General features: G+C 44.3%; 1 protein-coding gene and 1 long non-coding RNA gene across 3 annotated transcripts in view; both read left to right on the forward strand.

Annotated features, from left to right (window-relative positions):
- Positions 1-251: 251 nt before the first annotated feature.
- The window catches only part of LOC308664639 (zinc finger protein 213-like), a 37,893-nt gene continuing 13,001 nt past the window's right edge, over positions 252-25,143 (forward strand). Inside the window, exons 1-6 of one of the 2 annotated variants that reach the window (XM_081322063.1) lie at positions 252-353; positions 3,621-4,143; positions 4,444-4,561; positions 4,676-4,743; positions 5,329-5,458; positions 8,690-11,399. In XM_081322063.1, the coding sequence (XP_081178189.1) occupies positions 3,682-4,143; positions 4,444-4,561; positions 4,676-4,743; positions 5,329-5,458; positions 8,690-11,178 (3,267 nt within the window). In that variant the 5' untranslated portion in view covers positions 252-353; positions 3,621-3,681 and the 3' untranslated portion in view covers positions 11,179-11,399. Of the gene's footprint in view, positions 354-3,620; positions 4,144-4,443; positions 4,562-4,675; positions 4,744-5,328; positions 5,459-8,689; positions 11,400-25,143 lie in introns of those variants that run through there. The other variant, XM_081322064.1, reaches the window with a different exon arrangement.
- Positions 15,655-25,084, forward strand: LOC308664667. The gene is made up of 3 exons (XR_014025718.1): positions 15,655-15,750; positions 15,952-18,708; positions 24,864-25,084. It is a non-coding gene; the product is annotated as an uncharacterized lncRNA (long non-coding RNA).

The following is a 25,143-nucleotide window of genomic DNA, read 5'->3' on the forward strand; positions in this document are numbered from 1 at the left end:
GCCCATCATCCCTACCTTTCCCCTCAAGAGACGCTCTTTTCTCTTTCCCGCCCTTTCGGGGAGTCCTAGCAGTTCGCGCAGGGCCCACCAGGGGGCGCTCTCAGCCGCAGGAGGGAACTGAGCATGCGCGGGGCTTTTCAGCGAGTATAAGTCGCGTGTTGTTCGGGGCGTTCGCTACAAGAGGCCGCTCATTCTGTTCCTCCCCTTCCCCCCCTCCCCCAATCTGGGGGGCGGGGCCTTGGGAGGGAGGCGCAGGGGTTGCCGGTAAGACTTGCGGAGCCTCGGAGCCCGACGGCGACTCCCGAGTTCCCTGAGTGGCGGCTCTGCCCGTGCAAAGGGGTCCCTCGCTGGAGGTGAGCACAGAGGCGGGCCAAGTCTTCCCCCGGGGTGGGAGTCCGGGTCCCATGTTCCCCTCCCGCCCTTTACCAGGCTGGGAGGAAGAGGGGGGGAAGCAAAGGAGAGAAATGGGGGTCGCCAGAGGGGAGGGGCCGTTTCTCGCATTTCCTGGGGGAGCCTCTGCATGGAGGGGGAGGGGGGGGCTGGCCCGAAGCCCCCTCTGCCGCCTCCGGGTGCAAGGCTGGGAAGTCTGAATTTCTGGAACTGGCAAGCTTTGACCAAGGCTGGGTTAGGTTAAGAAGCGGGGAAACGTGTTCGTAGGAGTTGCATGATTCAGAATAAACCACGTACAGCTTACCCATGTTAATCATGCACCTGGTTTATTCATTCAGGTATTAGTCCCAATTTGCAACGCATGATGGTTTGTTAATTTGGGCTTCTGGAGTTCCCGCAGGGAACTCGGAAGATAATGGGGCTCCGCTGGGTTAAGGCTAAGAAGCGGAACATGTGTTTGTAAGAGTTGCATAAATCAAATGATCATGTTAATTCATAGTTGCATTATTAATTCGAGTATTAGTTCTGATTCTATCTAGATGTCTATGTATATATCTATCTAGGCTGGGGGGTTGTTAATTTGTGCTTCTGGAGTTCCCACAGGTGGTTAGGAAGATAATGGGGTTCAGCTGGGTTAAGGCTAAGAAGCGGAACACGTGTTTGTAAGAGTTGCAGGAATCAAAAGATCATGTTAAGTCATAGTTGCATTATTAATTTGGATATTAGTTCTATATCTATTGGGTAGTGGTGTGGGAGGACAGCACCCACCCACCCCCAGAGAAAGAGATACTTTGGGGGATATTAAAAAGGCAGGATGTTATATTTCCCCAAAGGGATACAGTAATGGTGAAAGAAAAGTCTTAGACAAAAAACAGCCCCTAGAAACCAACCCCCTCTCCCTGCCCCAAGCAGAAACCAGGTCTGTAAAAATGCAGATTTGGTGAGTCATTCAGGAAGATTAGGGCCAGGAAGCTTGGAGTTGATGAGATTAGAAAGACTGTGGAAAGAAAAATCTTCATCAGGGTCCAGTCTAAGCTGAGAATAAACAAGCTGGAGACTGCTTTAGAAAGAAGGTTGCAGTTTATCGAAGAGGAGAGCCAGACAGAAAGATGGCTCTGGAAAAACTGACCACATGTAGTAGGGAGTAGTGGGTTTTTTTTATCTTCTTGAGCTTTTTATTTGGAGTTGTTCTTGTGGTGTGAACTTTGACTTGAGTCTGGGTGTGCCTTTCTGGTATTCTGATGGTGGTGGGTTAATCCTATTGTGTCCCAAAGGTCATATCCTGCTTCCCTGGGGCTGGAGCTGATGACTGTTGGATTTTTTGGTTTAAGGGATTGTTGATTCTAGAGATCTTTGTCTTTCTGATCCAAGCTTCCTGGCTCCAAGCTTCCTGACAAAATGATCACATCTGCATTTCTGCAGACCTAGTTTCTATCTGGGGCAGAGAGACTTGTGGGGGGAGGGGTTGGTTTCTGCCTTCAAGATACTTTGGGGAAATATAATATTCTGCCTTTTAATATTCCCAAAAATATTTCTTTCTCTGGAGGGGGGGTGACTTCCCACAAGACAAAGACCCCTGAAATTGCTAAGCACATTGGTTTGTGCTTAAATTGTAAGCCGCGCTGAGTCTCCGGAGAAGGGCGGGATATAAATGGGATTAAAATAAAAATAAATAAATAAATCTACATCCCCCACCAAACCTCTAAGGAGAGGAAACATGACTTTTAGGGCATAATAGAATTAACCCACCAATACCAAAAAGGAAGCACTCAAAAGCTCAGGTCAAAGTTCATGCCACAGGAACAGGAAACAACTCCAAACAAAAAAGCCCAAGAAGGTATAAAAACTGACCACTCCCAGGTACATGTGGTCAGCTTTCCCAGAGCCTCATTTCTGTCTGGCTCTGCTCTTCAATAAACTGCAACCTTCTTTCTAAAGCAGTCTCCATTTTGTTTATTCCTGGCTTGGACTGGACCCTGCTGAAGATTTTTCTTTCAACAGTGGTTTGTTAATTTGGAATTCTGGAGTTCCTACAGGGGATTCAGGCCAGGAGAATAATGGGGTTCTGGTGGCTAGCTCTCATCTTGATTGCTGTTTGTACAAATGTTTTATTTTCCTATGAAATTGATTTCTATAGTACTCATCTTGATTACTGTTTGTGACCTCAGACATCTATTTTTTAAAGCGATTGTTGTTCACTCTCTGCGTCCATAGAGATTAGAAAAAATAAGTAGGAAATAGAAATGCAAAAGGTGTTTTAAATGTATTTCTCCAGTATTTTGAATCCTTGGTAGGAAGTTGATCGAGAGGAGTTCTCCTGATTTCCCCCCAGAGGCAGAGAATTCATTTTACCTAATAAGATTCTCTTTCTTCCCTGACATCAGTTGCTTCATAAGATTCTCTTTGTTTCATTTTTTATTTGGGGAAGGATGATTGGGAGCTAAATTAAAGGTAAAGGTTCCCCCGCACATGCATGCTAGTCGTTTCCAACTCTAGAGGCCGGTGCTCATCTCCGTTTCAAAGCCGAAGAGCCAGCGCTTGTCCGAGGACATCTCCGTGGTCATGTGGCCAGCATGACTAGGCACACGGAACGCTGTTACCTTCCCACCGTAGTGGTCCCTATTTTTCTACTTGCATTTTGATGTGCTTTCGAACTGCTAGGTTGGCAGAAGCTGGGACGAATAACAGGTGCTCACTCTGTTATGCGGCACTTGGGATTCGACCCGCCAAACTACCGACCTTCTGATTGGCAAGCTCAGCGTCCTAACCCACTGAGCCACCACGTCCCTTTAGGAGCTAAATTGGTTACTGTGTAACTACTGTGTTTTCGATGTTTGTTAGATTTTCTGTTTTAGGTACATAAACTGAAAAAAAAATTGTATGCCCTCTAGAGACTAAACACTAAACTAGGGTTAAATCCTCCAGAGTTCACCATCCTATCTTAGGAAGAGGAGGAGTGAAGCAGGACCGTATCTTCACTCATCTCTTTCCAAACCCTGTTTGATGTGAATTTGATTGGCTGACCTGTTTGGGCACAGGGTTGCCTGCCTGCATGTAAAAACGTGACTTGGCTCTCCGAAAGCCAATCCTGAAAAAGGAAATGGAGCATCCTAAGACAGGGTTATTGCATTGCATTTCATTACACACACACACACACACACACACAGAGAGGGGGGGGTTCAATGGTTAAGTCCACACTTTCTAATTCTTGGAATTTCTTTCCATTACAGAAAGAAAAATTGGGAGCTATTTGTACATCTTCAAAGTTACATCTCTGCTAAAGAGTGTTGAATGGCATTTGGAGATCCACAAGACCCCTTGAACAGAGATAGAATGGAGACACCACCTTTAGCAAATGAGGGAACTGGAAAAGACCTTTCAGCTGTTCAGCCTGGGAGCTGTGGGGGGATCTGGGCAAGACTTGGGCAGAAGATCCTGGAGGAGGAAACTATCATCCATCCAGAAGTTCAGCCCTGGAACTTCAGAAGCCTCCAATACCAGGAGGCTGAAGGTCCCCGAGGACTTTGCAGCCGACTCCACGACACTTGTAGGCGATGGCTGAGACCAGAAAAGCACACCAAAGCCCAGATGCTGGACCTGGTTGTTCTGGAGCAGCTCCTGGCTATCCTGCCCCCAGAGATGGAGAGCTGGGTGCGGGAATGTGGAGCAGAGACCAGCTCCCAGGTGGTGGCCCTGGCTGAAGGCTTCCTTCTGAGCCGGGCAGAGGAGCAGAAAGAGCAGATCAAGTTCCAGGTGAGAGACCTTTGAATTGGGAGCCTAGGAATTTGAAGGGAATAAAGAATATGTTTTGATTTCTTCCCCCCTCTCTACCAAAATCCTTTACATTTCATAATATGTGAAGATGTTTCACTAATTCATTTAGGATGTTCTTCTGTTATTTCTTCTAAAAGATAGATTGGGGACAGTTGTTTTTTTTAACCCAATTTCAATGAGATACTGGGAGGGCTTTGAAGTTGTATTCAGAGAATAAGAATCTAATTCATGTTGTGTGATGTCCGTTAATTTTTCTTTTCTCCTTTCACCTATTTCAAGTCCTTCACTGTGGGGATCAAGGATCCTGAGGGAAAGAGAATTCCATCAAATCCCACTCAGAAGGATGTGTTTTTCAGAAGGATCCCTCAAGAAAATCCAAGTCACAAGACCTTTGGAGGTAGTTGAAAGTCTTTCATTCCCCAGAGAGATCCCAGCTATCTCACCTTCTGTGCGTATTCCATTGTTCCTATTAATTTAATTATGTATTTTTAAAATTCTGTGTCCCTTACAGAGAAACAAAGGATGGCGTTTCCTGATCTTTATGGTGGAGCTGAAAGAATGGTTGAACCTCCCAATCAAGTAAGAGGGGGAAATTAATTTATTAGATTTGTATTCTCCCTTCAGGAAGGCAAGCTGATGTACGGAACACACTCTCCTTCCATTTCTCTTCTTGTTTGCTGGTTTATTATTGCGTTCCTGAACACCATACAGATTCACTTCAATCCCTGACTGCAGCACATTCATGCACGTGTTGAGCATTTGACCAGACTGATCTTTCAGGGGACACCATGATAGATAAAACCCTTCTCATTTCCATCTGCAAATGCAGGAAGGATTGGACTCATTGTGAAGAGGGGATTCCAAGGCCCAATTGCAAGTTGATTCTCCCCAAATGCTGAGAATCTTGGGTGGGTGGATAGATGGATGGATGGATTGAATAAATTGATCCAGAATGAAACAGGTTACTTTCATTGGAAGGCAGTGAAGGTCCTGCAGAATCGTTGAAGTTGATAAAACCTGCCCAGAATATTTCTTCAGTCAAAGACTTTGGGCTTTGTCCATTTTCCCAGTGAAACTTCAGAGTCCTGTGGAGCTCAACCATTCGGGAATTTGTGGACAATGGAACATAATCCTCCTTGGCCTTTTCTGTTTTTCCTTGTTCAGGAGGGTCTCGTGTCCTTCGAGGAGGTGGCTTTGTATTTCTCCGAGGAGGAGTGGTCTGAGCTGGACCCCGACCAAAAAGCGCTGCATTGGGAAGTTATGCGGGAAAATCACAGGAATGTGGCCTCTCTGGGTAAGGATTTGCTAATCCCCAGTCAAAGAGTTTGGGATAATTGGTATAGTTAGGGACCTATAGCTATTTCTTTTTCTTTGTTACAGTGTTATTAAAGGAATTTTATCAGAGTAAAAGCAGCACTAGTTTTGAAGAGAAAACAAAGAAGATCAAGTAGTAAATGGATAAGAAAAAACATACGAAGAAAGAGAAATGGAAAAGGGGGAGGGGAGTAATATAAAGTGACTTGGAATCTTCTTAACAGCAGTTATAATTGCAGTGATAGTTTAGCTTCTCTCTAAGGTTACATCATTTCCTTCTTCCCCAAATTTATTCTTTCTAATTTTCCAACCCTGAAGTTCTTTTGTTTTCACAAGTTCATTTTCCCCCACAAAAAGTCCATAGTGACTTTCCAATCCCTAATAAATGTAGTAGTGGTCTGTGGAGGTTCTCAGTCATCCAGGTCATGGTCACCACGATGTAAAAAAGATGTTTAAGTTTTATTAAATTTTTATACCGCCCTTCTCCCGAAGGACTCAGGGCGGTGAACAGGGCATATCATAAAACTACAAAAATACAAAAGTTAAAAAAAGAATTAAATTATTGCCCACAGTAAAAACAATAGAAAATATACCGGTATATAAATATTAAAACCCTAAGTAACTCCACATCAGGCCAGGCCAGCTTGTTCAAATAAATGGGTCTTTAACCCACGCCGGAAGGAGCGGAGATCCGGTGCCATCCGGAGCTCAACCGGCAGCTGATTCCACAAAGCCGGAGCACCCACAGAGAAGGCCCTCCCCCTGGGGGCCACCAGCCGACATTCTCTGACTGGAGGCACCCTGAGGAGGCCCTCTCTGTGGGAACGCACAGGGCGGAGGGGAGTCGACGCCGGCAGCAGGTGGTCCCCGAGGTATTCCGGACCCATGCCATGTAAGGACTTAAAAACCATCACTAAGACCTTGAACCTCACCCGGAAGACAACTGGTAACCAATGCAGCTCGCGGAGCAAAGGTGTAACATGGGAGTACCGGGAAACTCCCAAGACAACTCTCGCGGCCGCATTCTGTACCAGTTGGAGCCTCCGAGTGGTCTTCAAGGGAAGCCCCATGTAGAGAGCATTGCAATAGTCAAGACGAGAGGTCACGAGCGCATGAGTGACCGTACACAGGGCATCCCGGTCTAGATAGGGCCGCAACTGACGCACCAGGCGAACCTGTGCGAAAGCCCCCCTAGTCACGGCTACTACATGATCTTCTAAGGTAAGCCGTGCATCTAGGAGGACTCCCAAGTTGCGAGCCCTATCTACGGGGGGTAAAGACTCACCCCCCATAGAAAGTGATGGAACATTTTGAATGTCCCGGAATGCCGGAATGTACAGCCACTCAGTCTTGTCAGGGTTGAGTTGAAGTCTGTTCCTCCCCATCCAGACCCGAACCGCCTCCAGGCAACGGGACATCACAGCGAGGGCATCACTGGGGTGGTTTGGGGTCGAAATGAAAAGTTGGGTATCATCAGCATATTGATGATACCCAACTCCAAAACCACGAATGATCTCACCCAGCGGTTTCATGTAGATGTTGAACAGGAGAGGCGAGAGAACCGAACCCTGAGGAACTCCACAAACGAGAGACCTAGGGGCCGATCTCTGTCCCCCTGCCAACACCGACTGCGAACGTCCCAGGAGATAGGAGGAGAACCACCGAAGAACTGTGCCTCCCACTCCCAATCCCCTGAGACGCCGCAGCAGGATACCATGGTCGATGGTATTGAAAGCCGCCGAGAGGTCTAATAGGACTAGGACAGAGGAATATCCCCTATCCCGGGCCCTCCAGAGATCATTCACCAGAGCGACCAATGTTGAGACTCAGTACAGAGAAGAGCAACAAAGATGATTAGGGGATGGGAGACTAAAACATATAAGGAACAGCTGGTGGAATTGGGTATGTCTAGTTTAATGAAGAGAAGGACGAGGGGGGACATGATAGCAGTCTTCCAATATCTAGCTGTGAATGCTCCAACACTGGAAGTTTTTAAGAAGAGACTGGACAGCCATTTGTCTGAAATGGTATAGGGTTTCCTGCCTGAGCAGGGGGTTGGACTAGATCAGGGATGTCAAACTCAATTTCATTGAGGGCCACATCAGCATTGTGGTTGCCCTCGGGGGGGGGGGGTAGGTAGGTATGGCCTGGGTGGGTGTGGCCTACTGGGTGGGCGTGGCTGGAGTGCGTATGGCCTACTGGGTGGGCGTGGCCAGCTCTACATCATTGGCATCAAGGGTGCCTATGGGGGCCTGGGCAGGAGTGGGACAGATCTGGGGATCTCTGGCAGAAGGAGGGTCTCTGGGCCAGGGCCAAGGCAGCGGGGACCGTTCCCTCACTGTTTCCAGGATGGCTTCGGGGGCCACATGAAACCACTTTGCAGGCTGGATTTGGCCCCCGGGCCTTGTGTTTGACATGTCTGGACTAGATGACCTCAAAGGTCCCTTCCAACTTTACTATTATGATTATCTCAGAGGTACTTTTTTCAAAAGGCAAGTGGACTATTTATTTTTTTTACTTTGAGGATGACGTTTTGCAAAACTTTACAACACTCTTTTTCAGCAGTTCCGAGAAGATCCTACATCCATTTGCACTCTGATTTCGGGGGATGCTGAGGATACTAGAGAAACCACCCCAAGTGGCCTCAGCAGGGAGAGTACTAAGACCAGATGAAGCTTTAGATATTTTTTTATAGTTCAGGAATATAGAAGTTAGCGTTTCTATACTATGTATAACCAAGCAAAACTGCAAGATACTGGAATTTGTCCCAAAGATGCTTTTTCACAAGGCAACTGGACTTTCTTATTTTGAAGATGTTTCACTTCTGCTAGGGAGCTGAAGAAGCTTCTTGGATGGGAAGCGAAACGTCTTCAAACGAAAAAGAAGAAAGTCCAGTTGCCTCGTGAAAAAGCATCTTTTGGACAATTATGATCTGGATGACTGAGAATCACCATAGACATACTGGAATTTAGAAAATTAGAGAAGGAAATTCATAGGACTTCCTATTGTCTGTTTCTCCCCCCCCCTAACCTTGCTAGCAATCATAGGCATTCCATCACTGGAAGTTTTTAAGAGACTAGACAGTCACTTGTCTGAAATGGTATAGGTTCTCCTGCTTGAACAGGGGGCTGGACCTCCAAGGTCCCATCCAGCTCTGTTCTGCTCTACTCTACTGTACTCTAAGCATTTTAATTTGTCTTTTCCTTTGAAGGTAATAATGGGCAGGCGAATAAAGATTCTGGGGAACCATTACAAGTGATCAGTCCTGGAGATAGAATGGAGAAGCCTGTGATTCAAATAGAACTAGAAAGCCATGAGAGAACCCAGTCAAATAATTGGAATCAGGAAAGCTCATCTTCCATTGATGCTCCGATGCAAGACTTTGTTGCCCAAAAAGGAAAACTAAAGGGAAAAAATATTGAGAAAAATGTAAAACTCTTCAAAGACAAATTACATCCCCAAGAGCATTATTCAAACCAACACAAAGGAGAAGATGCTATAAGCGGAGAGAATGGAAAAAATTACAGTTGTACTTTAACTTTGTCTTGTGATAATGACTCCCTTCTATCCCGTAAAAAGATACACACGGGAGAGAAGCCATTTAACTGCATGGAGTGTGGAAAGGGATTCCGTAAGAAATCATACCTTAGGAGACATAAAAGGATCCATGCAGCAGAGAAACCATATAAATGTGATGAATGTGGGAAGTGTTTCAGACAAAATGATTCCCTAACTTTACATAAAATGGTCCACACAGGAGAGACGCCATATAAATGCATGGACTGTGGAAAGGGATTCCGTAAAAATTCATACCTTAGCAAACATAAAGTGATCCATGCAGCGGACAACCCATATAAATGTGCTGAATGTGGGAAGTGTTTCAGACAAAAAGATTCCCTTACATTCCATAAAATGATCCACACAGGAGAGACACCGTTTAAATGCATGGAGTGTGGAAAAGGCTTCTATCTAATGAGTTCACTCATTAGCCATAAAAGGATCCATACAGGGGAGAACCCATATACATGCAGTGTGTGTGGGAAAAACTTTACTCGAACCAGTAGTCTTATTTCCCATGAAAGGATCCACACAGGAGACAAACCATACAAATGCACCGAATGTGGAAAGGGCTTCTCTGAAAACTCCTCCCTTCGAAAACACAAAAGGATTCACACAGAGAAGCTATATAAATGCACAGAGTGTGGAAAGGGCTTTACTAATAGAAGTCAACTTATTTACCACAACACGATCCACACAGAGGAGAAGCCATATAAATGTATGGAATGTGGAAAGGGCTTCTGTGAAAATGCATTACTTATGACACATAAAAGGATCCACACAGGAGAGAAGCCATACAAATGCATGATGTGTGGAAAGGGCTTCTCTGAAAATTCCATCCTTCTAAAACATAAAAGGATCCACACAAGAGAGAAGTCATACAAATGTGGAGAGTGTGGAAAGGGATTTACTAATAGAAGTCAACTTATTTATCACAACAGGATCCACACAGGAGAGAAGCCATACAAATGCAGAGAATGTGGAAAGGAATTTGCTAATAGTAGTCAACTTACTTACCATAACAAGATCCACAAAGGAGAGAAGCCATTTAAATGTGTGGAATGTGGAAAGGCCTTTATTAATAGAAGTCAGCTTGGTTACCATAACAGGATCCACACAGGGGAGAAGCCATATAAATGCACGGAATGTGGAAAGGGCTTCACTAACAAAAGTCAACTTATTTACCACAACAAGATCCACACGGGGGAGAAGCCATATAAATGTGTGGAATGTGGAAAGGGCTTTATTGCTAGAAAGAAACTCATTTCCCACAACCGGATCCACACAGGGGAGAAGCCGTATAAATGTGTGGAATGTGGAAAGGGTTTCTGTGAAAATGCATCACTTAAGAGACATCAAAGGATCCACACAGGAGAGAAGCCGTACAAATGCATGGAATGTGGAAAAGGCTTTAGTCAAAAGGGTGGTCTTACTTCCCATAGCTGGATCCACACCGGGGAGAAGCCATATAAATGTGTGAAGTGTGGAAAGGGCTTCACTAGTAAATTTCAACTTATTTCCCATAGCTGGATCCACACAGGGGAGAAGCCATATAAATGTATGGAGTGTGGAGACAGCTTTACTAGTAAATATCAACTTATTTCCCATAGCTGGATCCACACAGGGGAGAAGCCATATAAATGTGTGGAGTGTGGAGACAGCTTTACTAGTAAATATCAACTTATGTCCCATAGCTGGATCCACACAGGGGAGAAGCCATATAAATGTGTGGAGTGTGGGAAGGGCTTTATGAGTAGAAGTCAACTTACTTACCATAACAGGATCCACACAGGCGAGAATCCATATAAATGTGGGGAGTGTGGAAAGGGTTTTCCTGCTAGACGTCAACTTATTTCCCATAGCTGGATCCACACAGGGGAGAAGCCCTATAAATGTAGTGAATGCGGAAAGAGTTTTGCATTCAATAGTTCCCTTATTAACCATAAAAGGATCCATACAGGGGAGAAACCCTATAAATGTATGGAGTGTGGCAAGTGTTTCAGCCAAAAGAGTAATCTTAATGCCCATAAAAGGATACACACAAAGGAGAACCCATTTAATTGCCAAGAGTATGGAAAGTCCTTCGCATATTGCAGTCAACTTAATTCCCATAACTGGATCCACACGGGAGAAGCCGTATAAGCGCATTAAGTGTGGGAAGAGCTTCATTAATAGTAGTGATCTTTATTTGTGTAAAAGAAGTCACACGGAAAAGTCATATGAGTGGAGTGTGGAAAGAGCTGTCAATGGTTCCCCTACATCTCAAAAAAGGATTGATACAGAAGAGAAATCATAAATCTGAGGAGGCTGGAGAGAGCTTCAGGAGTAATGACCTAATTTTTCAATAAAGATGAGAATCCCTATAGACTTTCTTGGTTAAATCTATGCATTTTGTATTTGTGTGTGCTAATCTAAGAAGGGAGAAAATAATGAGCCTGACCATCACAACTGGCAGTCCCATAGAGATGAAATTACTAATGATAAAAGCAATTTGGATGTGATGTTTTATTTATGGACCGTTGATTTTTGAAGATACTATCATTTGAAGATGGACATTGCAGTTCCCATTTGAGGGTCAATTCCAAGAAAGTGGCCATTTCACAAAACTCAGATTCTGGGTATCTAGTATCCACTGTGTTTTTGCAAGTGAGTTTGTTCTCACAAATTGTTTCTTGATTCTGATTTCAGGAAGTATTTCAGCCAGCAAATGTTACATAGATGCTGATTCTCTAGCCCAGTGATGGCGAACCTTTTAGAGACCCGAGCGCCCAAACTGCAACCCACAACCCACTTATGTATTGCTGGGTGGGCATGGCTATGGTGGCCACGGCAGACTGGAGGTGGCCACCTCGATGTTGCTCCTGGGGAGGGATGCCTATGGGGGCCAGGCAGGGTTGGGGGAGATCCAGGGGATCTTTGGTGGGTGGGCAGGAGGCTCATCCTGCAGGGTGAGGCAAGGCGAGGGAGGGAACAAGGCAGGGGTTAGGCCGCCGCTGCTTTCCTCCCCAGGACGGAGTGCCTTGCCACTGCTCTCACCCAGTGGCGAAGGTGGAGTTTGGGAGGCAGCGGCAGGGTGTGGCCCAGCAGCAGCAGCAAAGCTCATCCTCCCTACTCAAGCGGCCACCAGCAGCTCCTCAGCTCCATCCAAGTTGAAAAAAGCAGAGGCACAGCAGCAGGATTGCCCTCAATAAAGCGGCCATGCAAGAGTGAGCAACGCACCTGACTTATTGTTTGAGAGCAATCCTGCTGCTGCACCTCAGCTTTCAACTTGGATGGAGCCAAGGTATCCAAGCCACTGCCTGCCTTCCCTTCCCCCCCCTCCCGTGCCTCAGGCCGGTGCTGCCAGCAGCTTGCTCAGGTCCATTAGGTTGCTGCTGCCGAGGAGAAGAGTGGTGAAGTTTTGTGCCAGTCGGCTGGTCAGGCAAGGAGTAGTCAGGGGATGCTGGCTGGCTGGCTGGGGAGGGGGAATCATGGCTGCTTGGGGGGTGAGATCTGCCAAGCCTCAGGGCAGCGGCATTAGCGGCTGCCCCTACCCGGCCTATTTCCCCGGCTCCATTACCGGTAGCAGCTTCCTCAGCAAGTGCCGCACAGCCCTCACCGTCAAGTTTCCATTGCACAAGCTTCCTGGAGCTGAGAAGTGCAGTTACTGAGCCACCAGGTGAGTTTGGTGGGCGGCGTTGCCTTCTGCTTTTCCTGCTGCGGCATTGGCTAGTGGTGTTGGGGATCTGGCTTTCCCCGCTCTGGGTGGCCTTTTGCCTGCTGGGTGTGCACCTGTACGCAGGGCTTGCTAGCCGCCTGCTTTGCCTCTGTGCTGGGTGGCACTGCTGCTCTGGGCAGTGGTAGCCTAATGGACCTGCGGAAGCTGCTAGCAGCAGTAGCTGCGCACGTGCCCACAGAAATGGCTCTATGTGCTGCCTGTTGCACGTGTGCCATAAGTTTACCACCACAGCTCTAGCCAGTAGAAAGAGCTGTCTCTCCCTGGTGCATCTGTTCAAGATGAAGCTGTATTTGTTTTGCTTCTGCTATAGCAGACATGCAGATACAAATTCAACTTATTCATGGTCCGTCCCCATTACCCTTCTTTTCCCTATTCGTACTATAATTGTTTTCCCTTCCCTTCCTCATCGCTTAATATACTCATAGTTTATCACAAAACCCTACTCTTTTCTCTCCACAAAAGTTGGAGCTTTTGCAACAGAGAGGTGGTGGATCTGAAACTATATTCACCAGAATTGTTATGCAAATGGTGCGATTAAGTGAACCCATTTTTCCAAACAGCAGTTTTAGTATTTTAAAAAAAGGCTAAAAGTATCACAAATTGCAGTTACATGACTGGGACACTAACTGTTTGTAAATGCGAGTCATTTGCCAGGTCACTGAAATGTAGCCACAGGATCATAAGAGTAGTGGTTGGTGCTGCATGTTAACAGGCTATAAAACACCCATTCCAAGGGTGTTGTAAATTCAAACAATCATGAAACGACCAGTCGTAAGTTGAGCCCTATCTGTGATCTAAAGGAGACTTGAGTCTCATCGAAGTATCTAGAGAGATGGAATGTGATATTGAATAATAGAAGTAATTGTTGCATTGATTGAAAGTGATTCAGTTTGTGCTTTGAATCCCTCCCTCCCTCCCTGTCCCCAGTTGTCCATACTTTGGATAATGAGAATAACAGCTCTCCTGCTGAAATTGTAAATCAGGGGTGTCAAACTGCCTGCCCAAGGGCTGGACGCGTCATCCAGAAGCTGCACCCACCCCATTGCTGGCAATGGCGAAACTGTCCCGATACGTTGCGTGACGTCATGTGACGTCGCAAGTTTGACATGTCTGTTGTAAATGATCAAGCAACAAGCTGGACCTCAGCTAATCAGAGGAAAAATAAAATCACATGAAATTAAGAAACACTTTCAGTTCCTATTGAATACATTTGAGTAAAATTAAACACCAGTGGTGCGGTTCTCTTTGTATTAAAACATATGCATCAACTATCACTATCCTCTCCATCTCAGATACACCAACAATAGCTAAGTCTCCTAGGCCCAGACAGAGTAACTTACTTCTTTGAAAGTATATGCTGGCCAACTGGTCCCATCTTCACCCGCATCTTTTATAAATCACTAGAGATGTGTTATGCTCCTTGCTTCAAAAACTCATCCAGTGCCCAAGAAACCCTCCATCAAAGAGCTGAATGACCACAGACCAGTTGCTCTGACATCTGTACTTATGAAAACCTTTGAAAGGTTAGTGCTGGCCTACCTGAAAACCTATCACGGATCTCAATCAGAATAGAGCTGGAAGGAATCTTGGAGGTCTTCTAGTCCAGGGGTCCCCAACCTGTGGGCCACAGCACAGTACCAGGTCACGGCCTGTTGGCCAGCAGGCTGCAGGAATGGCTGGTTAGCGCATGCACATGTGGGCATTCCCCACTTGCACTAGTGGCCCCCGTTTGTGCATGCATGGCAGTGCTAGGGCCACCGCCAGCATCACACAGTTGCTAGCAGCCTGTTTGTGCATGCACATGGTCGCTAGCAGTCCACTTGTGCAGGTGTGCAGGCACCAGCACTGCCACCAAAACTGCCGCAGTTGCGCACGGCCCACTTGCGCATGTGCATGGATGCTGCCGCCACCACTGTACATACTTGTTTGCGTGCATGTACGCGCACATTGTTCTGCTCCTCCCTTTCCCTCTGGGCCACCAATCCAGAAACATTGAGGAACTTTGTTCTAGTCCAACCCGCTGCTCAAGCAGGAGACCCATTTCAGACAAGTGGCTGTCCAGTCTTTTCTTAAAAACCTCCAGTGATGAAGTGACCACAACTTCTGAAGGCAAGCTGTTCCACTGGTTAATTGTCCAGTTAGGAAGTTTCTCCTTAATTCCATGTTGCTTCTCTCCTTGATTAATAATAAAAAAAACTAATAATAACTTCATTGTCACTTTGAATGTACAATAATCGGCATAAATTAAAATGAAATTTCAGTGCATTCAGCTGTCAAAGGGTCACCACCTCCAATATTCTCTACATAAATATGACAAAAACAAATAAATGCAGAATTATGCATATACCCACATATATGACACAGAGAAACAACAGTTTTGGAATCATCTCCAAGGGATCTTCCAAAATAAATACCAAATCATCAGCAAATGCTTGTAATTCTCTCTATGGACTTTCTATCTGAGGCTCTGCTGCCACCAAACCAGACAGTGATGCAGTTTGTTAAAATGCTTTCAATCGTGCCTCTGTAAAAAGTAGCAAGGACAGGAGAAAAATGTGCCCTCATCTGATGCAGGAAATGCAGACGTGTGGAGAGACCAATTCAGATAGTTATCTGCACCCCCCAGATACTTAATACTGTTGAACACCTCTACAGCTGCATCCTTGATACTCAGTGGAGTATGACTATGCCAGCTCTTTCTGAAATCTACAATGATCTCCTTTGTTTTTATCAACAGGTTACTTTTATTGCACCAGTCCACCTCTTCCCTATAAGCATCTTCACTGTCATCCGGGATAAAACCCACCATTAGTTTAATATCTCATGGTCCTGTCCCAGTCAAGTGGCGATTTTCAGACTACATGGAAAAAGATAGTGCCAACTAAAATCTCATCTTTGGTTTCTCTCCAGGTCTTTTATTCAGCATGGAATTTGATCCTGCCAAGGCACCCATTAAACACCAAGTAATGGACAACACACCAATTGGAACTAGCTAGGTCTGCTACTTCCTTCCTGAAGCTGTGTGTATCCCCCTGTGGACTTTACACAAAGTGCCAAGAGACCCTGCAATGGCGGGAAAGAGTGCACGGGGGTGGGGGTGCAGGGATCATAGGCGTGGGAGTAGAAGAAAAGGCCCCTCTCATTGGTTGGTTGTCCAGAGGTGGCAGTTTCTCCATCTTGCTTTTTTTCCTATCCAGGAATTGTGTGAGGATGGAGAAAACCTCTGAGGATCAGACTCACTTCCTTCAAGAATAGCCACCATGAAGTCTCCACAGAGATTGGAGGCCTCAAAATGGGCCAAATCCTGTCAGAAATGGCAAGGCAGTCAGACGATGAGGACCAGGAGCCTCTCCTGGAAACACAACTTGTATCTTGTGGCTTTTGGAAACTCTGGCCAGAAGTGAAGGAAGATGGGGCTGGCAGGACACAGGTGGAGAAGCCACCCTTGGGAAAATGGAGATCTATGTCATCTTTTATTTCTTTAGTATACATAACTGCTCTTCTCCTATTTTTGGCTCTGGGTGCCTAAGCATAATGGGAAATGCCAAGCACCAGCTCGTGATAAAGAAAATATTCCAAAAGAAAAAGCAAAATCAGTTCTTAAAATGGAAAAACAGCTGAAACTGTGGATGTTCCAGAAATTATTTCCAGAAATAACCAGGCTCCTTAAGTTGAGAAATGAAGAGAAAGGTAGTGTCTTATCTGTGACTGCAGAAAAGTTGGAATTACCAAATGAAGGATGGAAGAATTTGAAAGGGAATATAAAGCTCAAATACCGTGAAAGAAAAAAAACCAATCTGTTTTATTTGGCGGTTGAACAGGAAATTCATCACAGGAAATAAGACCAGGGAGCTTAAACCTTTGAAGAATGTAAGGGAAGGGGGATATCATTAGATCATGAATAAACAAAAAACATGAAAAAGCAAAATAAGAAGAGCTGAAAGACTCCATTGGTATGAAAGACTGAACCTCATTTGCAGTTGACAATGACAAACATAAAGAGATTTGCTACACTGGGCAAAACAAAGAATTTAAATGGAGGAAAAGCGATTAAAAATCAGTTAACAAGAATCAAGTTAACCTGTGTTTTTTTCTTTATATATCTAGTTTTTTTTATTCTGCAGTTTGACCAGAGAATAATTAATGAGCAATATTTTTTTTGGGGGGGGGGAAACTTTAACCCAGCAGCAGCCTCTGAAAACCTGTCATATGCCCCCCCACCAAAGGTCTTCCAAATATTTTCATGTGTAATTTTTAATGCAGCTAAATAGAAATACATTTGATATATCCCTGGAAAGCAACCACGCCATTAATATTTGATTTTATTTCAGTCAAACTTATACTTTTTCCTAGACCTCCTAACACCATAGAAAGGCAAAATTTGGCCCCGACGTCTGAATAAAGTCTTTTGCACATGCATTTAAGGGGCTCCTCAACAATGAATCTGGCTTCTGCCAACTTGCTTGTTTTAGGTTGCCACAAGAAGGGGAGGGGGTGTGGAGGGTGTGACATGATAGCAGTGTTCCAATATCTCAGGGGCTACCACAAAGAAGAGGGAGTCAAGCTATTCTCCAAAGCACCTGAAAGCAGGACAAGAAGCAACGGATGGAAACTAGTCAAGGAGAGAAGCAACCTAGAACTAAGGAGAAACTTCCTGACAGTTAGAACAATTAACCAGTGGAACAACCTGCCTCCAGAGGTGGTGAATGCTCCAACACTGGAGGTTTTTAAGAAGAGACTGGACAGCCATTTATTATTATTATTTTTATTTTTATTTATTATTATTATTATTATTATTATTATTATTATTATTATTATTATTATTATTATTATTATTATTATTATTATTATTATTCTAAACATTTTACTGTCCCATGGGAACTATGGTCATTTGTTAGGTGAGTGGAGGTGTGAGAATTTCGTTAGAAAGCCTGCCAAACCATTCTATTGGAGAATGTAGCTTTTTGCATAGGTGTCTGTGTGTGTGTGTGTGTGTGTGTGTGTGTGTGTGTGTGTGTGTGTGAGAGAGAGAGAGAGAGAGAGAGAGAGATATTTAACTTTGCAATAGTGTATCTCTTTATAGGAGGTTTCAGACTTGGTTTCACTTTTGACCACGCCAATACTATGTAACCAATAAACATGTTTTTTGAAGAAACCTCTAGCCTCAGAGTTCTGCTTTAATTGGTCTCATTTATCAGAACCATGACAGCAAGTTGACTTATTTTTGAATATCTTCACATATCAGAGAAAGTTCCCATTCTATTTGGGTATGCTGGGTCAGGAGGAGGAATAGAATAGAAATACAAATACAAATAGTGCTGGAAGGGATGTTGGAGGTCTTCTAGTCCAGCTCCCTGCTGAAGCAGGAGAACCTATACCATCTCAGACAAGAAACTGTCTAGCCTCTTTTTAAAAAACTCCAGTGATGGAGTGCCCATGATTTTGGAGGCAAGCTGTTCCACTGGTTAATTGTTCTGTCAGGAAATTTCTCCTTAATTCCAGATTGCTTCTCTCTTTAATCAGTTTCCAACTATTGTTTCTTGTCTTGCCCTCTGGTGCTTTGGAGAAAAGTTTGACCCCCTCTTCTTTGTGGCAGTCCCTCAAATACTGGAATACTGCTATCATATCACCCCTATTTCTTCCTTTCTTTAGACTAGCCAAACCCAAATCCTGCAGCCATTCTTCGTATCTTTTAATGTCCAGGCCTTTGATCATTATAGTTGCTCTTTTCTGAACTTTTCCCAAGGTCTCAACATCTTTTTTGTAGCATGGTGACCAAAATTGATTGCAGTACTCCAGGTGTGGTCTTACTAGGGTTTTATAAAGTGGTACACTCATCCTGAAGCTCTGTAATGAAAATCTCTTCTTAAAAGTACGTTTATCAGTTTTCAGTTGATCTTGATTTTGGGATGGATGTAAACAGGCATTTAACAGGTGCTGCTTCCCCAAAGAATGTCACTGCACGTTTTTTTTTGTTCGTCAGAAAGTTCATTTCTAACTGTATATTTTTCCCCTGCTCTCTGCACCTGTTGTGATAACTTATCTGGTAACCATAGTGAATCCCATATGACTAGCTATGTTATGGTTTCAGTCTGTTTAGTGCGCATGTCTAGAGAAAGTTCTGAGTTGTTATCTGTATTGTTTTCTTCACTTTGCTGTTACTGACTGTTACGTTAGGATGTAGCCCAGCTAGCTCTGTATAATATATATTTAGTTTTTATTTTTTTGTAAGTAAAAGGTATTTAGTAAGATTATGCGTCGTGTTTTTATTGCCTTCCTGCAAGCATATCATGCATTCTCTGAAGCACGGTCCGTCGCCCTCTACAAAGGTGTTTTTTACCTTGACATTTTGGTATCGAGGATGGTTTGATTTATGTTTTTGGAGATGCATGTTTCTGCGGCTGTTATCAGTTAGTTAGTGCTAGTGAGGCAGCAGTGATTAACTGCTGAAACATGTCAGGAAGGAAGCCACGGCTGAAACGGGAGGCCAGGAGCTTGTCTGTTGGGCATCTCCCTTCGACCTTAAGAACTCCGATAGCTTCGGCCACACGCCTTGGAGAAGACGCACCTGCTCCTGTCTACGATGCAAGGTCAGTCACTCCTTTTTCTACTTTTCCAAGCTCCCTGGCAGCTGTTTTTGGAAATGTTCACACTCCAGGGGCTCAAGATGAGTTTCAAAGGCTTGGAGTGAAACCTAAAGTTCAGCCAAAGAAAATTCCTTCTGCTCCTTCAAGCCCCAAGCAAACTATGCGAGATAGGGCTATGCAAGGCTACTGTGAACAAATTGGGGTTTTTGAAAGGCGTTTGCAGCAGGCAAAGGAATATGTGTCAATGGTTCAGCAATATGAGAGGAATTATGAGCATGAACCGGCCATATTGCCACACCCACAAGGAGAAGCCATATTGCCTCCTTCTTCCCCAAAGCCAAAGTCACGCCCATCATTGAGTGTCATGCAAGACGAATGGGAACCGGAGGCTCCTATGTCACATGCTCATGGGCTGTCTCAAAGGCCATACAGAGCCACAGTGATGCCTGAAGCAAATGTTATAGCACCATCTACTGGTGAAGCTGCATTAAGACATAAATTGGAGCTCTCACTCTCGCAATTGTCTATGGAGGAGTCTTTGCTCAGAGATACAAGATTTCTGCCGTTATCTGAGGCTCCAGTCCCTGATGGTGCTAGGATTCCTGTTACTATTGCTTCTCCTGTTAATATTGCTTCTATGCAAGCCCCTCTACCTGGCAGAACACAGCCATATTTAACCCACATGCAATTGCCACTGGGTTCTTATATGCGAAGGCCAGTGTCATCTGCTGATTATGCTAATGCACCAGCCCCAGCGCCAGCGCCTCCTGCTGGCCAGGGTGGAATAGCAGCTCAAAGACAGTCACAGCCAGCACCAAGACTACCGGCAGCTTCAATGCAACTGCCGCATGTCCAGGCACAGACGCCACTGGTGCCCCCTGCAGGTTATGGTCGGATTGCACAACCTGCACAGCCAGTACCTCAGTTGTATATTCCTCATCAAACACCTTCCATTGTACCACTGGCTGGTGATTCAAAATTAAAGAAGTCAGGACAGAATTACAGGGCATGGGTCAGTGAGGTTGGACTTTTGTTACGCAGAGAAGGTACTCACATGATGGTGTTTAATCCTCCTGCCCAGCCATGGACTCCTGACATATGGGACTTGGATAATAGAGCATGCACAACATTATTGATGTCAATGGACATTGAATTGCAGCTCACGTTTTCACAAGATGCAACTGCCCAACAAATTTGGACTCAGTTAGAGGCATGTTATCGGCCTACATCAATTGAGTCTACATGTTTGCTTTTGTCTGAGTTCCATGGTTCCAAATTAAAACCTGGTGAACATATTGGAGCACATTTGACTAAAATGAAAGGTATTAGAAAAGAACTGGGTGAAAAAGGCTATCCTATTGATGATTTTCAAATGATCAGCATTATCATCAATTCTTTGAATCATGAGTGGAAAGATGCTATTTCCAAGATCAATCAAGTGCCTATTGCTCAACGCACAGTGGATCATGTATGCAGGATCTTAGCCGAAGAAGAGGCACTTATGCAAGCTGCGCCACATTTAAGGGAACCACCTGCATCAAGAGCTTCAGTGAGGCGTGCCTTCCGTGGAAGGACCTACGTTACAAGAATGCCAAGATGCTACATCTGCAATCGTGTGGGACATGCCACCCGGGATTGTCCCCAACGAGTTCCAGCGCCCGTCACATACCAGCCCAGAGGAACAGATTCCAGAGGAGGCAGTGGTAGAGGCGGACGACAAGGTCGTGGTCGTGGTTCCAGGCGTGATTCACAAGCTCCACTTGTCACATTGGTTGTGACCAACGATCCACAGCCTCAACTAGAGTACGACAGACGACTTCTTTGGACTTTGGACAGTGGAGCAGCATTACATGTTACCTACAGAAAAGAGCTTTACACTGAGATGCACGAGCCTGAACCTGAACTTCGTGAACTTTACTCTTTTTCCAATCATCCTGTTCAGGTCATGGGAAAAGGAACTGTCTACATTGAAGAGCTCGGTGCTCTCATTCCAAACGTTTACTATGTTCCGTCTGCCAGTAGTAATTTGCTTAGTCAGAGTCATTTGTCTAGGTTTTCTCATTTTCAGGTCCACCATCTTGAAAAAGCAAGTTATATAGTCAAAGATGGAGATATTGTTGCTGAAACCATGTTGATTGGTGGTGTTTATTACTTAAAACCAAAGTCTAAGCAGCAAGAGCAGGCAAGTATACAAGCTCCAAAAAGGGAAAGCACAGGCCCAGAGAGAGACGTCCCAGAGAGAGATCCTGTTGCTATTCCAAAGGTTCCTAATAATGATAAAAATACAAAAAAGACACAGGTTGCTCACAGCAAGCCTGGGGTTCCTAACAAAAATGCTAATGTTGAGAATTCACTAACAGGTAAACCTTTGCATTCCAGGTGTATCCATAAGTGGCACAGAAGATTGGGTCATGCCAGTTTCCGTGTTCTGAAGAAGATGCCAGAGTTCGCAAGAGGTTTGGATCTAAAGGGGTGTAAGGTGTTTTTGGACTGTGCTGTCTGCAAGAAAGCCAAATCCAAGGCAGCAGCAATTCCAAAACGCGCTACACGCCTGTCAACACGCATTTTTGATTTGGTACACACTGACATAGTTGGTCCTTTTGCACCCACACTTGGTGGTAAAAGATATTTCTTGACAATCGTTGATAATTATTCTAGATATGGATATGTATATCCTATGAAAGAAAAATCTGAGACCTTTCAGATCTTTAAAGACTTTGCTAGTCTTGTCTATACCCAATTCGACGTCAACATTGCCAGAATCCAGAGTGATCGCGGTGCTGAATTCATGTCTCAGCGTTTCCAGGACTGGATGCGTGAGAATGGGATAGTACATCAGACATCCGCTCCTTATACTCCAGCTGAAAATGGGGTGGCAGAACGCAGAAATGGGGTTTTGCAAACCATGATGCGTTGCCTTCTTGAAGATGCTAACCTCAGTCTTCCATACTGGGGTGAAGCTATCAAATATGCTAACCATATCATCAACCGCACTTGGAGTAGTGTGATAAATCAGACCCCTTATTTCATGTTGTATGGACACAAGCCTGATCTCTCACATCTCCATATTTTTGGTTCCTATGCTATGGTGAATATTCCTTTAGCCCAAAGAAAGAAAGGGGGTCCTGCAGCAAAAAGGATGAGATTTATGGGCATTGATGATAATTCAAAATGGAGCAAATACATTGACTCTCATCATGTTATTGTGGTTTCACAATCTGCTACTTTTGAGGAAGATGCTGACTGGTCCAGGATTCATTCTAACGATCCTGGAGTTTATTTTCCTAGAGATGATGTTGCTGATGCCACACAACCTGATGATCAAGATTCACAGGATAATGTTCCTTCCACAAGTTCTTCTCAACCTACTGTTCCGTCTTCGCAAGCCGCTGATGCTGCCGCTGGCGACGATGATGAAGACGAGGACGACACGGAAGAAGAATGGACGGTTGACCCAAGACGTTCCAAGAGGTCCACAAAGGGAATCCCTCCAAAACGGTATTCGTGGCAAGTAACAAAAACACCTGTACCTTTGATTTGTAATGTTACACTTCCACCTGAGAAGTTCACACAGATCAAACATCTTCCTGAATCAGAACAAGATAAATGGTTCGAGGCAATGCAGGCTGAAATGGACAGTCTAAAGAAACTTCAAGTGTTTACGCCTGCAAGCCCTCCAGCAAACAAGAAAGTTATTGGTACTCGATGGGTCTACAGGATCAAAAAGAAGCCGAATGGTGAGTCGTTGTACAAGGCCAGACTCGTAGCCCAGGGTTTCGCTCAACGTTATCCTGAGGACTATACAAATACATACTCACCCACGGTGCGAACTGAAGGTGTGAAAATTGCTTTAGCCACTGCAACTATCCTTGGCCTGGAAGTTTTCCAGTTCGACGTTGAAACGGCTTATCTACACGCTGATCTTGATGAAGAAATTTATGTCAAAGGTCCTCCAGGTTTCAGACAGCAAGAAGGGGATACCTGGTTTCTACACAAAAGTCTTTATGGTCTGAAACAGTCTGGTTTAATGTGGTACTTATGTCTTTCTGACAAACTAAATTCAATGGGCTTTATTAAGTCCGAAACAGATGAATGCGTGTTTACTAAAAGATCCGGTAATAGGTATGAGATAATTCTTGTTTATGTCGATGATATTGTTTATATTGGTCCAAATAAGCAGATGAGTGAGGTTTTTGCTAAAGCTTTACAAAGGTTCTTCACACTGAAGTGTTTAGGATGTATTAACACTTATTTAGGTGTTCAAATTGCCAAAACTCAGAAGGGGTTTAGTCTCACACAAGAAGAGAAGATTGAACAACTGTTACATCACTGTAACATGGAGGACGCTAAGCCTGTGAGTATACCCATGCAAACTGACTTTCACATTTTGGCACATGAACCAAGTCCTGAGTTCGAAGATCAAACACTATATCGCTCAGTCATTGGGTCGCTGCTGTATATTAGTAGTTGGACTAGACCCGACATTGCACTTAGTGTTAATCTCTTATCACGACACGTAGGCAAGGCAAAACAGTTTCATTGGTCATGTGTTAAAAAGTTATTGAGGTATCTAAAACACACCAAAGACATGAAGTTGTTGTTGGAACCCACACATACTGACTATGCAGAGTTATGTTGTTTTTCAGATTCAGATTGGGCGAGTGATAAGAAGTCACGGAAAAGTACATCAGGTTACATGATGTTCTTAAATGGATGTCCTGTTTACTGGCATGTGCGTAAACAGAATCTTGTTTCTTGTTCCTCTACAGAAGCTGAGTATGCTTGTGTGTCTGATGCATGCAATTCTTTAACCTGGTTTGATGCTTTAATCACAGATATCTGGACACATCCGATTCGACCGATCACAGTAATGGAAGATAATGAATCTGTGGTTTATATTTCTGAAACACGTTTTACAGGTTCAAGGTCCAGACACATTGACATCCGATATCAAAACATAAGGCAACTGGTTAAACAAGGTTTTGTGTCATTACAGTATGTGCCTACACGTGATCAAATTGCTGACATGCTGAACAAACCACTTCCTACAGCTCAGCATGAGTATCTGCGTGAGAAGATGTGCCTTACTTGAGTCTTCACTTTGCTGACGAAAGAAGGGGAATGTCACTGCACGTTTTTTTTTGTTCGTCAGAAAGTTCATTTCTAACTGTATATTTTTCCCCTGCTCTCTGCACCTGTTGTGATAACTTATCTGGTAACCATAGTGAATCCCATATGACTAGCTATGTTATGGTTTCAGTCTGTTTAGTGCGCATGTCTAGAGAAAGTTCTGAGTTGTTATCTGTATTGTTTTCTTCACTTTGCTGTTACTGACTGTTACGTTAGGATGTAGCCCAGCTAGCTCTGTATAATATATATTTAGTTTTTATTTTTTTGTAAGTAAAAGGTATTTAGTAAGATTATGCGTCGTGTTTTTATTGCCTTCCTGCAAGCATATCATGCATTCTCTGAAGCACGGTCCGTCGCCCTCTACAAAGGTGTTTTTTACCTTGACAAAGAAGGTATATCTGTTCATGACAAAATTTGATCAATCTTCCTTCCGCTAGAGCAGAGATGTAGAAATTCAACTCATCCAGTTACTTCCCATAGTTTACTCATATTTACATGATTTTCTTTTCTGTATGAATTCTTTTATGAGACACAAGGGAACTATTATGACTGAAGCTCTTTCCACACTATGTACATTTATATAGCTTTTCCCCTGTATGGATTCTTTTATGTGAATTTAGTTGACTGCTATTAGTAAAGCCCTTTCTGCACTCCACACATTTATATGGCTTC

This window comes from Vipera berus, assembly GCF_964194415.1.
Source record: "Vipera berus genome assembly, chromosome: 2".
In the NCBI taxonomy this organism is placed as follows: domain Eukaryota; kingdom Metazoa; phylum Chordata; class Lepidosauria; order Squamata; family Viperidae; genus Vipera; species Vipera berus.